The sequence below is a fragment of the Spinacia oleracea genome, chromosome 4 (assembly GCF_020520425.1).
Source record: "Spinacia oleracea cultivar Varoflay chromosome 4, BTI_SOV_V1, whole genome shotgun sequence".
Taxonomy (NCBI): Eukaryota; Viridiplantae; Streptophyta; class Magnoliopsida; order Caryophyllales; family Amaranthaceae; genus Spinacia; species Spinacia oleracea.
Window position 1 is genome coordinate 70,377,340 of NC_079490.1, and position 13,038 is coordinate 70,390,377.

The 13,038-nt window shown below is 45.2% G+C and overlaps 1 protein-coding gene across 1 annotated transcript; it reads left to right on the plus strand.

The window, feature by feature from the left end:
* Nucleotides 1–6,489: 6,489 nt before the first annotated feature.
* LOC130471616 (uncharacterized) lies at nucleotides 6,490–11,232 on the plus strand. The gene is made up of 4 exons (XM_056841851.1): nucleotides 6,490–6,859; nucleotides 6,956–7,146; nucleotides 7,220–7,734; nucleotides 11,196–11,232. The coding sequence occupies exons 1-4, from the start codon at nucleotides 6,739–6,741 to the stop codon at nucleotides 11,230–11,232; spliced, it is 864 nt and encodes a 287-aa protein (XP_056697829.1). The 5' UTR covers nucleotides 6,490–6,738.
* The last annotated feature ends 1,806 nt before the right edge of the window (nucleotides 11,233–13,038 follow it).

The following is a 13,038-nucleotide window of genomic DNA, read 5'->3' on the forward strand; positions in this document are numbered from 1 at the left end:
ATCTTATGGACCTAGATTGTGAAATTACAACACACAATCATTGATGATCATATTTGGTCTCAAGTAATCATCAACATGATCTAACCTAGATCTTTATGATTTCTTGCCAAGTGGATTTTATACTTCTGAATCTTTGAACTAGCCAAACAGATTCAACTTATATCACATTTGAGTAAATAAACCTATATTCACTCAAATCCATGTGAAAGTCATAAAATCTTTCTTTAGCTTTGAACTCTATTATCTAGGCGTTCTAACAATAGTTCATATCTTTTGTTACTTTCAACAAGTAAGACTAGTCGTCTTAAATTGATCTAGAAATCAATGAACTTTCAAAAGTCCATCAAAATAGAGCTTTTGAAGTTTAACTTGTTGATATGGTCTAAACAACAATGCCAAAGATTAGTGGAACTCAAATCAAGGGGTTGATTTGAACCTAGTAAAGTTCTTTAAAGAGTTGTTTGTTTTAATCAAGCATATTGACTCAACCTGTAATTGACCATTTCATTCAAATAAACAAACAAACATTGTTTTTGTTTTTCTTGAATGTGAGGCTTTCTGTGTTTGAAAACAGAAATTTAGGTATGTTGATTATGGAACAAAATAGCCATTAAGTTCCAGCCTTTGAAAGGACTTAAAACAAACTAGATGACCCTACAACTAATGTAGCATTGCCATGCTTCATTTCCCACTTGTAGGTCATTAGTGTATCCTAGCTTCCATTGTTTGTGTTATTACCGAAGTAAGAACCTCAAAGGAAGTTTGATTGCTAGGTCACTTCTCTTTAAACATAAACTTATAGGTAGAAACGGAATCGTAAATTCCTTTCATTTGTTCCTCGTTTTCCTATTTCTTGTACCCTTTTCTTATAGTCTTAAGAATTTAATTCTTTAGTGTTGACTTTTATACTTTGTTTATACATGTCCAATGTCATTCCAAAGTTCTCACCATTTTATTTATATTGAATATTTTGTTTCAACTAGATGATCTTGCCAGAAGCTTCTAAAGTTCATTAAGCATCGATCTATTCGAATGTCTAGGGACTAGACTCATTCGAGAATTAAATGGACAAAGATTTTAGGTTGTTAACCATTGGTAAAGCTGAGCGTTTAAACTCAATGCTTTATGACCTCAAAACTACATTGTATTTTGAATTCACAAGCACCAATTGGTTTGCCATTCGATTTTGATACTCGAAAACAACCATAAAAGTCGCTAAAAGAAACGTACATTTTAAATAGCTCATTTTCTCTCTTTTCCGTGAATCGTTCTTGGATTCACTACCAATCGAGGAAATTTACTGTTACCTTTCTAAAAGGATTTATTGCAATGCAAGATATTTAATTATAAACAATAATTAAAACATTCATTGAAGCATGCAAAGTCTTAAACATTTATCATGAATAATAACTTGAAAATTAAAGCAATCATGCAATTCAAACAAGTTATTAGCATTTTATTCGAATTTATTGTTCCGGCAGGTGTGAATAAAATGATTCCAAGATCCTAAAATCATTGAAGAACTAAGCACAGTTTGTCGACTTAATCCTAAAACATCTTAAGTAAGCAAAAGCCTTTTGCTAATAGTCTAGAAACTATTCTTGGTTGATAGGTACGTCTAAGAACTTATTAGGTAAACCTATCGATTTTGCCACGACATAAAAGGACTCCTTACTTATATCGTTGAGTTTCACCAAAACTAACATGTACTCACAATTATTTGTGTACCTTGCCCCTTTAGGACCAATAAGGAACACCTCGCTGAGCGAAAACTATTACTAGATTGATGTAAAGGATATCCAAGCAAGTGTATATTTTGGCATGGCACCTTTTAACTCAATTTTTTAAGTTTGGAACTTAAGGCTCTTACTATGTTGGTTAGATTTTAAGTGAACTAAAATCCTTAATCATGCAACATAATCAAGCTTTGATCTCATGCATATTTAAGACATATTTAAAAGCAATAAATAACTTAAAACATGCATAAGATAAATGTGATCTAGTATGGCCCGACTTCATCTTGAAGCTTCAACTTCAAAGTCCGTCTTGAAAATCTTTGGGGAGGCACCATTTTCTTCAAATAGGATAAGCTATAATTAAAACTAATTACAACTATTTGATGGCACGCAGACCATATTTGAATTGAAAAACAATTTTGGTACTTTAGACCAATTACATTCAAATTAATGGTACGCAGACCATATTTTCTATCCTATTTGGGCCATACTAGTCACTTCATAACCTGCAAAACAGTAATATACAATATATATCATTCACCCATTCATTATCATGAATGACCCACATAGCTGGTTAGTAAAACACATTATGCATCACATAAACATTTGCAGCAATTAATTAAGGGCACCAATAATCTACAAATTATTCAGTCCTTATTAATTCTAATCAAGTTGTTTTAAACTTAAGGATTTGTAGACCTAATCAAGAGTTTATGACTAAAAGGGCTCCCACTTAAACCAATAAATTCATATGCTTTACTAATTTTAAACATAAAAATGTATTTCTAGTCTAACCGGAAACATACAAATTTAATTAAAATTTAAAGCTCATATAAATTTATAATTGAATCCAAAAAATTTAATTTAATTTCAGTCGTATTTAAATTAATTCATGATTTTAATTTTAGTAAACTAATTAGAATAAATAAAATTTATTATAATTACAATATTCAAAATTAAAATCCAAGAAAATAATTTAAATTATTAATTTTAAAATTAATTAAAATTACGTAAACTGAAAATTTCAAATTAAAATTTCAAAACGATCTAATCGCAACGCAACAACCCCACGCAACGCACGCCCATGGGCCACACGCACACAGCCATCGCTGGCCATGTGCGCACAGCCCATGCGCTGCGTCTGCTGCTCCCCATCGCAAGGCGCGCGCCAGCGCTCATCGCAACAAGCATGCTGCTGACCATCGCTGGGCGCAGCGCTCGTCGCACGTCGCAACAAGCACGCTGCACGCCATCGCTGGGCGCAGCGCTCGTCGCCGGCACACATGCGCTTGCTGCGCGCGAGGCTCCGTGTGCTTGCGCGAGGCAGTTCGTGCTGTGGCGCAGCACGCTTGCTGCCCACACGCGACTGCTCGTGCCTTGCTCTCGCCCTTGCCCATGCGCCCATTTCTCACAGCCCACGACACAAGGCAGGGCTGCTGCCTTGTGCTCGTGCACCATGCCCTTGCTCGCTGCATTCGTACCGCATGGGCGACGAGCTCCCTTGCTCGTCGTCGCATGCCCGCACTATACAACACCCCTTAAGGGTAGCACGTAGCGTCCATTGCTTTGTGCGTGGAAGTTGTTGTCGGGTTTTTCCGGTGAGATACCTGGGAGGTTTCTTGGTAACTTTTACAGATTAAACAAGATTGTATTTTTATAGAGAGAGAAAGTAGAGAGAAGGCAGAGCAGCAATTGCTCTAGAATGTATTGATTGTGACCCTTTTTTCTAGGGAAGTGGGAATATTTATAGTACTAGGTTTTTGGGGGAATGACCTAATATTCCCCTTACATGATTGGCTGGGGAATGGGAGGAGGACACGTGTCCTTTCTCCTTACAATTCTCTGGCCTCATTTGGCAATAGTGGGCTGTTTGGGCCTATTGTGCTTAGTCATTCACTTGGGATACATACTAATTAAGCCCCTTTCCAGGTATAGGTTTTATACATACATTTATACACACTTAAATACATACATTGTAGATACCTAGATTAATACTCATGCCTCGGAGTAGACTTCGTATGATTTCTGCTTTAGGGGGCGCAATACGTGCCATGTGTCACGTCCTCATTGGTACACGAAGGCACGGTAATTTTGCCCACAACATTTGCCCCTCAAGAAGGGCATTTCTGGAAACACATTCCGGGTATCGCTTCTTGACTCTTGTTTTGCATCTTCATCTTTGGGTCAGGTGTTGAGATGGTGACACGTGTCACCTTTCTCCATTTTGCCCCTCCCTATATATAGAGGTGAGGGGGGTAAATTTCATTTTTTACATTTCATTTTCACAGAGCTTTCATAGGCGATTTCCGGCGTGTTCCTACCACCATCAGGCGATTTCCGGCCACCACGAGACTCATCCTTTTCCTCGTCACACTCATCCCGTTCTTCGCGAAACTCATCTCGTTCTTCGCGAAACTCATCCTGTTCTTCACCAAGTACTTCGCAGATCTTTCAAGGTTAGTTTTCGCCTTTCTTGTTTTTGTTATCCTCTCGTCATTTTTCTCTTTGTTAGCGGCCGACCTCTTAGTACTAGGTAAGGGTTTAAAGGTTTTATTTAAGATTTTTCCGCCGTTCATCTTTTGTCGGGGCGGACGCCCAATCGCGTCTTTTTCTTCATTGTTGGTCACCCCTAAGCCGTGCTTCGTTCACTATGCAGAAGGCATGGCTAGAACCAAGCAAACGGCAGATCCGACGCGCCTGCGCTTGCGGGAAGAAGCATCGACACCTCCTAGGGAGAGATATTCTTCCACCGCCTCGGCAGTCGACGAAGAATTTGCCGAACTCTTTCAAGAGATCGACGAGTACGTCGAGGCGGGGGAGCAGGCGGCAAGCTCGTCGGAGGGTACAGCGAGCCAGGCAGTGGGGGAGCCAAGCGTCGCTCCATTGTCGTCGGCCGCCGAGGAACAAGAAGCTGCTCCCCAGCTTATTAGGCCCAGAGGACGGGAGGAGGCCCAATTGCTTCCGTCAGAGATTCACCCAGACGTGGGCTGGATGCGGTGGCTAGACAGGCACGGAGCCAAGATGAGGGATGACCTCTGCGTGGGGGAAGGGTACCAAATGCGCGTGCCGGCCGGTCTGGACTCGACCGTCAGCCTGCTTGCCGAGGGAGAATTCCCTGTGTATGCCGCGTCAATCAAACTCGGCATGAGATTCCCTCCACACCCCTTCGTTGTGGAGGTGTTAGATGGTTTCAATATTGGGGTGGCCCAGCTGACCCCCAACTCATGGGCGGATATCTTTGGCTACATTGCCAAATGTGCACTGAACGACGTGGAGCCGTCCTTCAATGCCTTTCTGCATCTGGTCTCCCTCTCTCGTTCCCCCAGTGCCGCCAAAGGGTGGTTTAATCTGAGCAGCCGTGGTACCTACCAGACAGTGGTCGGCAAGCTCAGCAAGTGGCATATGTGGAGGAAGAGGTGGGTCGTGTTTTACACTGACGACCAGGAGATGTATGAGAGAATGAGCCGTTGGAACTGTGACGCCAACTTCATGGATCGTGACGAGCCCCTTCCCCCCCTTACTGCCGAAGAGTGGGATCAGATAATGGTCCTGTTCAGGGCCAACACTTACCACTTAACAGTGGATAAGAGTTTCCATGTGCCGGCCGAGTGGTTGCCGCACATTAGCCAGTTTCGGAACGAGGCCTTTCTAGCGGCCGTAGGCTTAGGATATTCCATGACTCGAGGTTGTATGCCAATTTATGTGCCGTTCCGCGTTGGTCTATTTTATCTTCATTTTTTCTAACTTTGGATTTCTTTTGTTCACAGAGGAAGGAATGAGCAAGCTATCGGCGGCGGATATTGGGAAGGGCGATATGACCGATTGGATGGCGGACATCTATGAGGCCAAGATGCAGAAAGCCAAGGCCGAGTTGGAGGAGAAGGTAAGTACTCTCTTAGGTTGTTTTTTGCAAGTTAAACTTTTCCCGTCCAGCGTCTACAGTGGACGACTTTTTAGTGACGAGCCGATATCCTGATATCTGACCCGTGTTTGCTAAGGTAGGCCTCGTCACTTTTTATTGACGGGCCCCTTAGTTAGTGTTTTTTTTTTTTTTCCAAGTGACTCGTGATTGATAGGGTATGCCTCGTCATTTTTGGGACGGGCGTCCTTTTTAATGACGAGCCACTTTTCTGCGATTGACTTGCACATGATAAGGTACGCCTCGTCACTTTTAAGACGGGCGTCCTTATTAATGGCGAGCCACTATTTATTGAGTGACTTGTGATTGATAAGGTACGCCTCGTCATTTTTAAGACGGGCGTCCTTTTTAATGACGAGCCACTATCTTGTGAGTGACTTGTGATTGATAAGGTACGCCTCGTCATTTTTAAGACGGGCGTCCTTTTTAATGACGAGCCACTATCTTGTGAGTGACTTGTGATTGATAAGGTACGCCTCGTCATTTTTAAGACGGGCGTCCTTTTTAATGACGAGCCACTATCTTGTGAGTGACTTGTGATTGATAAGGTACGCCTCGTCATTTTTAAGACGGGCGTCCTTTTTAATGACGAGCCACTATCTTGTGAGTGACTTGTGATTGATGAGGTACGCCTCGTCATTTTTAAGACGGGCGTCCTTTTAAATGACGAGCCACTATCTTGTGAGTGACTTGTGATTGATGAGGTACGCCTCGTCATTTTTAAGACGGGCGTCCTTTTAAATGACGAGCCACTGTCTTGTGAGTGACTTGTGATAGATGAGGTACGCCTCGTCATTTTTAAGACGGGCGTCCTTTTAAATGACGAGCCACTGTCTTGTGAGTGACTTGTGATAGATGACGAGGCCTAATATTTGACTGTCCTTTCTTTTTTAGCAAGCTAAGGACGCGGCTAGGGCGTCAGGGAAGAAGAAGGGGACGACTCTGTCCCAGCTGAAGAAGAGAGCTGTGCCGGCTGGCTCGGAGACTCCGAGTACCTTCAAGAAGCCAAAACCCCTACCTCGCCGTCTCGTGAAGAAAGACGAGTCGAAGGTTGCTGAGGGGGGATGCCCTGATGACGAAGAGATGGGCGTGGACAAGCCGTCTCTGGTGGTGGACTTGGTGGAGGACCCTCTTTCGGGAATCCCGGCCGACGTCCGCTCTCAGATACCGGCGGAGGTGGCCCGCCGAGCTAGGTCTTCGGGCGGTAAGTATTATTCGAACGTCGTTCAGACGTATCGAGCCTCCTCTGGCAGTTCTTCTTACTCTCCGCGTCATCCTAAGGCCATTGTTTTTCCTATAGCCAAAGACAAAGGGAAGGATGCAGCTGCTGCCGAGGATGAGAACGTACCTGCTACTCCCCACTATTCGTCAAAGGATAGGGTGGCTATATGCCGCAAGGTTTTTAAGGCCGTCCCCGCAGAGTATGTTGCTTCTCTTCCTGGCCGCAAGACTGACGCCCAGTTTGGTGCGATCCAGGCCACTCTTCTCGACGTAAGTCTATTTCCAACTTGCTTGTACTTGTCTTCCCTTTGAGTCATTTACTAATATGTAGCTTCTTCTGCAGTTGTTCTGCCGCATGGAATTCTGCAAGAGCTGGAAGACCCGCACTGCTGAGGAGCTCAAAGCTCAGGTGGCTGAGTCCACCCACCATGGTGACTATGCGTTCAAGTCCATTGAAGAGGTCCGCCTGCAGATGCAGACGACCATAGACCTTCAAGCGAAGGAGGTGGCTGCGTTGAGATCTGACAAGGCCGAGCTGCTTAAGAAGATCTTGGCGCAGGACAAGGACATGGTGGCAATGGTCGAGGAGGCCAAGACAGCGGCGGCGGAAATACGGGCGCTTCAGGACCAGTTGCGGGAGTACCCTCAGGTCAAAGAGGCGGCTGAGGAAGCCGAGCATCTTCGTGGGGAGCTAGAGACGGCCAGATCGCAAGTTCGCACCTTGCGTGAGCGTCTTCTGGAATCCTATGATCAGGGGGAACAAGCGACCAAGGACGCTGTTAAGCACGCCTGGGAGAGCCACATGTCAGAGTATGATCTTGGGTGGTTCCAGCGGCGAATGGAGCACAGTGCCGCTGTGTTGGCTGCTGAATGTCTTGGTCAGCCGCCCCCTGAGTTTGTATCATCTGATGACGAGGACGATGCGGCCGCCCCCTGATTTGCTTCCTTTCCTATTTTTTTTAAAAAATTTTATTCAAGCGCTCCCGTGCCTAAGGGCAAAAACAATTATGTTGTAAAGTTTTGGCGCTGATGGCGTCTGTATCATTGTGCCTGCTGAGCACACAACAATTCTCTTTCTTTTTCCTGATCAGGAATTCTGAGCTACTTTCACACGCCTTTCTACGGGCGTTGTTTTATAAGTAAATAGGTTTTTTGATGTTTCTCCTATCTCGCATTTACTTGCTCTTCATAATTTGATTATTCCTTGATCAATAGGCTTAATAGGCTTAATCAATAGGTATGATTGCCAAGGTGCATCCGAGTGTACCCTAAACCCTACTTTGGTCGTCACTTTCTTTGGCGAGCGTGTCTATAACGATATTGATTGACGCAAGTCAATCAATAGGTATGATTGCCGCTAGACATGCTCGTCAAATGGACTGGCCGGCCAAACATTCGTGCCGCCGCGCTTTTTAGCAAGCAACCTTCGTTTCGAAGTTAATCGTGCCGCTGAAATTTTGAGCGGACAACCTTTGTTTCCAAGTGGTTGGTGCCGCTGGCAACTGAGCATGCGCTAGGCCCTACTTTGGTCGTCACTTTCTTTGGCGAGCGTGTCTATAACGATATTGATTGACGCAAGTCAATCAATAGGTATGATTGCCGCTAGACATGCTCGTCAAATGGACTGGCCGGCCAAACATTCGTGCCGCCGCGCTTTTTAGCAAGCAACCTTCGTTTCGAAGTTAATCGTGCCGCTGAAATTTTGAGCGGACAACCTTTGTTTCCAAGTGGTTGGTGCCGCTGGCAACTGAGCATGCGCTAGGCCCTACTTTGGTCGTCACTTTCTTTGGCGAGCGTGTCTATAACGATATTGATTGACGCAAGTCAATCAATAGGTATGATTGCCGCTAGACATGCTCGTCAAATGGACTGGCCGGCCAAACATGCGTGTCGCCGCGCTTTTTAGCAAACACCCTATGTTTCAAAGTTTGTTCATGCCGCTGGGCTTTTGAGTGAACAACCTATGTTTCAAAGTTTGTTCATGCCGCTGGGCTGTTGAGCGAACAACCTATGTTTCAAAGTTGTTCATGCCGCTGGGCTTTTTAGCGAACAACCTATGTTTCAAAGTTGTGAGTGCCGCTGGCACGTATTATGCTGTACTGGTCGGCCAGCGGCTTGCTTATATTAGGAGGGGAGTTGGATAGGTGATCAGCCTACAACTTGGTGCTAATCTGGGCCACTTCTTAGGCTTCAAACAATTAGTCTTGCTGAGTTTTTGCTAATCTGGGCCACTTCTCAGGCCGTCATACAATTAGGCTTTGGTTATGCATTGGAGTGTGTATGTTTATATTCATTGTGCGAACAATAAATATTACGAAACAAATAGAGTAGTATTATTTATAACTTTGCAAGGCGAATTTAGCCGGTTACAAAAGTAATTACTACCCTACTATGACCATTAGAGGCCGCCCCTTGGGCAATGGATCGTGGTAAGTAAGACAAGGCTTAGCACATATCTAGAAGAAATATTTCTTGAGGTTGTCGGCATTCCAAGTGCGTGAAATAGGGCGGCCTTGCATGTCTTGAATGCGGTAGGTTCCATCTCTAACTTCATCATAGATCTCGTAAGGTCCCTCCCAAGTGGGCGTCAGCTTACCTTGTTCATTTGCTCGTCCTGTGGACTCCATCTTTCTGAGAACAAAATCTCCCACTTTGAGCACTCTATTAGAGACTCTCTTGTTGTATTCTCTTGCCATCCTTATCTTGTACAGCTGTTGTCTGAGCGCTGCATTTCCTCTAACCTCGGGCAGAAAGTCCAAGGCTGCTTTCATTGTCTCCCAGTTAGCATTTTCGTCATACAGCATGACTCTCAACGTTGGCTCACACATTTCTATGGGTAGGACAGCCTCGGCGCCATAGGCTAGCAAGAAGGGTGTTTCACCGGTTGAATTCTTAGCCGTGGTGCGGATGGACCATAAGACATTTGGCAGCTCATCAGCCCATAGGCCTTTGGCTTCGTCAAGCTTCTTTTTAATTCCTTCAGAGATAATTTTGTTGAACGCCTCAACCTGACCATTGGCTTGGGGTCGTCCGACTGATGCAAAACAGGTGTGTATGCCGTGATCTGCCAGCCACTCTTTCAGCTTAGGTGTCTCAAACTGGGGCCCATTATCGAAGACGATAGCCTGTGGAATCCCAAAGCGAGTCATGATGTTCTTCCAAATGAATGCTCTCACATCAGCAGTTTTTATGTTTTTGAGCGCTTCTGCCTCCACCCATTTGGTGAAGTAATCTACGGCAACGATGACATAACGCCTTCCTCCTGGTGCGGTCGTGAATGGGCCTAGGAGATCCATCCCCCATTTAGCAAATGGAATTGGGCTTATAATGGGCGTCAGAACTCGTGCCGGTTGATGTATTAGGTGAGAAAAGCGCTGACATTTGTCACACTTCTTGACCAGTGAGATTGCGTCCTCCTTAAGGGTCGGCCAGTAATAGCCGGTTCGAAGTGCCTTTTCAGCCAAAGCCCTTCCACCAATATGCGAGCTGCACAACCCCTGATGAAGGTCTTCTAAAATTTCCTGCCCCTTCTCAGGTGTTACACATCTTAACAAAGGACGGGAGTAGGCCTTTTTGTAGAGGGTGCCGTTCCACATTTCAAACCAAGAACATTTCTTTTGAAGTTTTGCCGCTTCCCTTGAGTCTTCGGGCAAGACTCCATTCATTTTGAAGTTTACTATGTCATCCATCCATGTGGACGTTCTGTCAAGAGTTTCTACTTCCATTTGCTCAACACTTTTGTGCTCTTTTACCTCCCAGAACACGTGCCGAGGGGTATCACAAGACGCGGAACTTGCCAACTTTGACAGGGCATCAGCTTGGTTATTTTCCGAGCGAGGGACTTGCCTTACTTCAAAGCTTTTCAGTGGCTCTACTTCCTGATGGACGGCCTGCATGTATTTGACCATAGTCGGATCCCTAGCTTCGTAGGTCCCATTAACTTGGCTCACAATCAGTTGGGAGTCAGAAAGTGCTACAATCTCCTCGGCGCCTGCCGCCTTACACATTTTAATGCCACAAAGCAGGGCTTCATATTCGGCTTCATTATTTGACGCCTGGAAGTTAAATCGCATAGCATATTCAAAAGTATCTCCTTCTGGGGAGTGACAGATTATCCCTGCTCCACATCCATTCTGTGTGGATGAGCCGTCTACATACACTGTCCACACTGTGCTTGTATTCTTGGCAAAGTCTGGCCTCGTCATTTCAACAATGAAGTCGGCACATGCCTGCCCCTTGACAGCTTTCCTCGGCTCATAGGTGATATCAAAGGCGTTCAGTTCTATTGCCCAATTCAGCATTCGTCCTGACGCCTCCAGCTTTGTGAAGGGTAGTTTGAGCGGCTTATCGGTGTAGATCACTATTTTGTGAGCTAAGAAATAAGGACGGAGCTTTCTGCTGGCCATGAACAGAGCTAAGCCAAACTTTTCCACTGTAGGATATCTAACTTCAGCATTTTGAAGAACATGACTGACAAAGTATACCGGCATCTGTATTCCCTCCCTCTCTGTCAGTAGAACGGCACTCAACGAGTGCTCGGACACGGCGAGATACATGTACAAAGTCTCTCCTAGCAAGGGACTAACAAGACGAGGCAAGGTGTGTAAGTGATCCTTTAATCTGACCAATGCCGCCTCGGCCTCGTCCGACCATTCAAACTTGGCCTTCTTTCTGACAGATCTAAAAAAGTAGTGGCACTTGTCTCCAGCCCTGGAAAGGAATCTGCCCAGGGCGGCCAAGCAACCTGTGAGCCGCTGGACCTCCTTCACTGTCTTTGGTGAGCTCATATCAATTACTGCCTGGATTTTGTCTGGGTTGGCTTCAATTCCTCTTTCATCAATCAAGAAACCTAAGAATTTGCCTGCCGTCACCCCGAACACACACTTCTTAGGATTCAACCTCATGTTGTAAGCTCGAATAGTCTCAAATGTCTCTCTGAGATCAGTTATATGCGCCGCCCTCAGCTTACTTTTTACGATCATATCGTCAATGTAAGCTTCAATATTCCTGCCGAGCTGCTTAATGAACACAGTGTTAATAAGACGCTGAAAAGTGGCCGGTGCATTTTTTAACCCAAACGGCATCACCTTGTAGCAGTAAAGGCCTTGTTCAGTAACAAATGACGTTTTCTCCTGGTCGTCAGGCCACAACGGAATCTGGTGAAACCCTGAGTAGGCATCCATAAAGCTCATCATGGCATGCCCCGCTGTAGAGTCGACGAGCCGGTCAATCTTGGGCAATGGGAAACTGTCCTTTGGACATGCCCTATTGAGGTTGGTGTAATCAACACACATTCTCCAGGTACCATTAGGTTTTTTGACGAGGACCACATTAGCAACCCAGTCGGGGTACTGACTAGGCCTGACGAACCCAGCCTCCATCAACTTCTGTATTTCCGCGGCTGCCGCCTGATTTCTATCTTCCCCATGGTTCCTTTTCTTCTGACGAACCGGTTTAAAGTTTGGGTCCACATTCAGCTTATGGACGGCCACAGCCGGGTCAATACCCGGCATTTCGTCCACCGTGAAAGCAAAGATATCTTCAAATTCTCTCAAAAGGTGGACCAATTCTGCCGCCAGCGGGTCGTCAGGAGAAATCCCGATGGGCACTACTCTGTCAGGTTTGTCTGTGTTTAAAACCACATTGAAATGGGCCCCAACAGGCTCTGGACGTCTCTCTTCCATGTGCCCTGCTGAGATAGTTAATGTTTCTTTGACGACCTTGGGTTGTGTGTCGCCACATTTTCGTTTGTTGCTCGACGTCCCTTTCTCTTCACCTGTCCCCCATGCTTCTGGACTCAAGGTGGTTAGGTAGCAATCTCTAGCTTGTTGCTGGTCACCATGTATAGTGCTGACGCTCCCATCGTCACAAATGATCTTAAGAAGCATCAGATGAGTCACAATGACAGCCTTTGCCCTGTTCAACGTGGGACGCCCCAAGATGATGTTATATGCCGTCAGATCTTTCACTATGAGAAAACGGACATCCATTTGCCGAGATTCCTTTTTATTTCCCATCCTCAGAGGAAGGGTAATTATGCCGACTGGGTGGATGACACTACCTCCGAAGCCTATAATGGGATAGTGGATTTTCTCAATTTTTGAGGGATCATGTTGCAGCCGATTCAAGCACTCTAGACTAATTATGTCCGACGAACTTCCT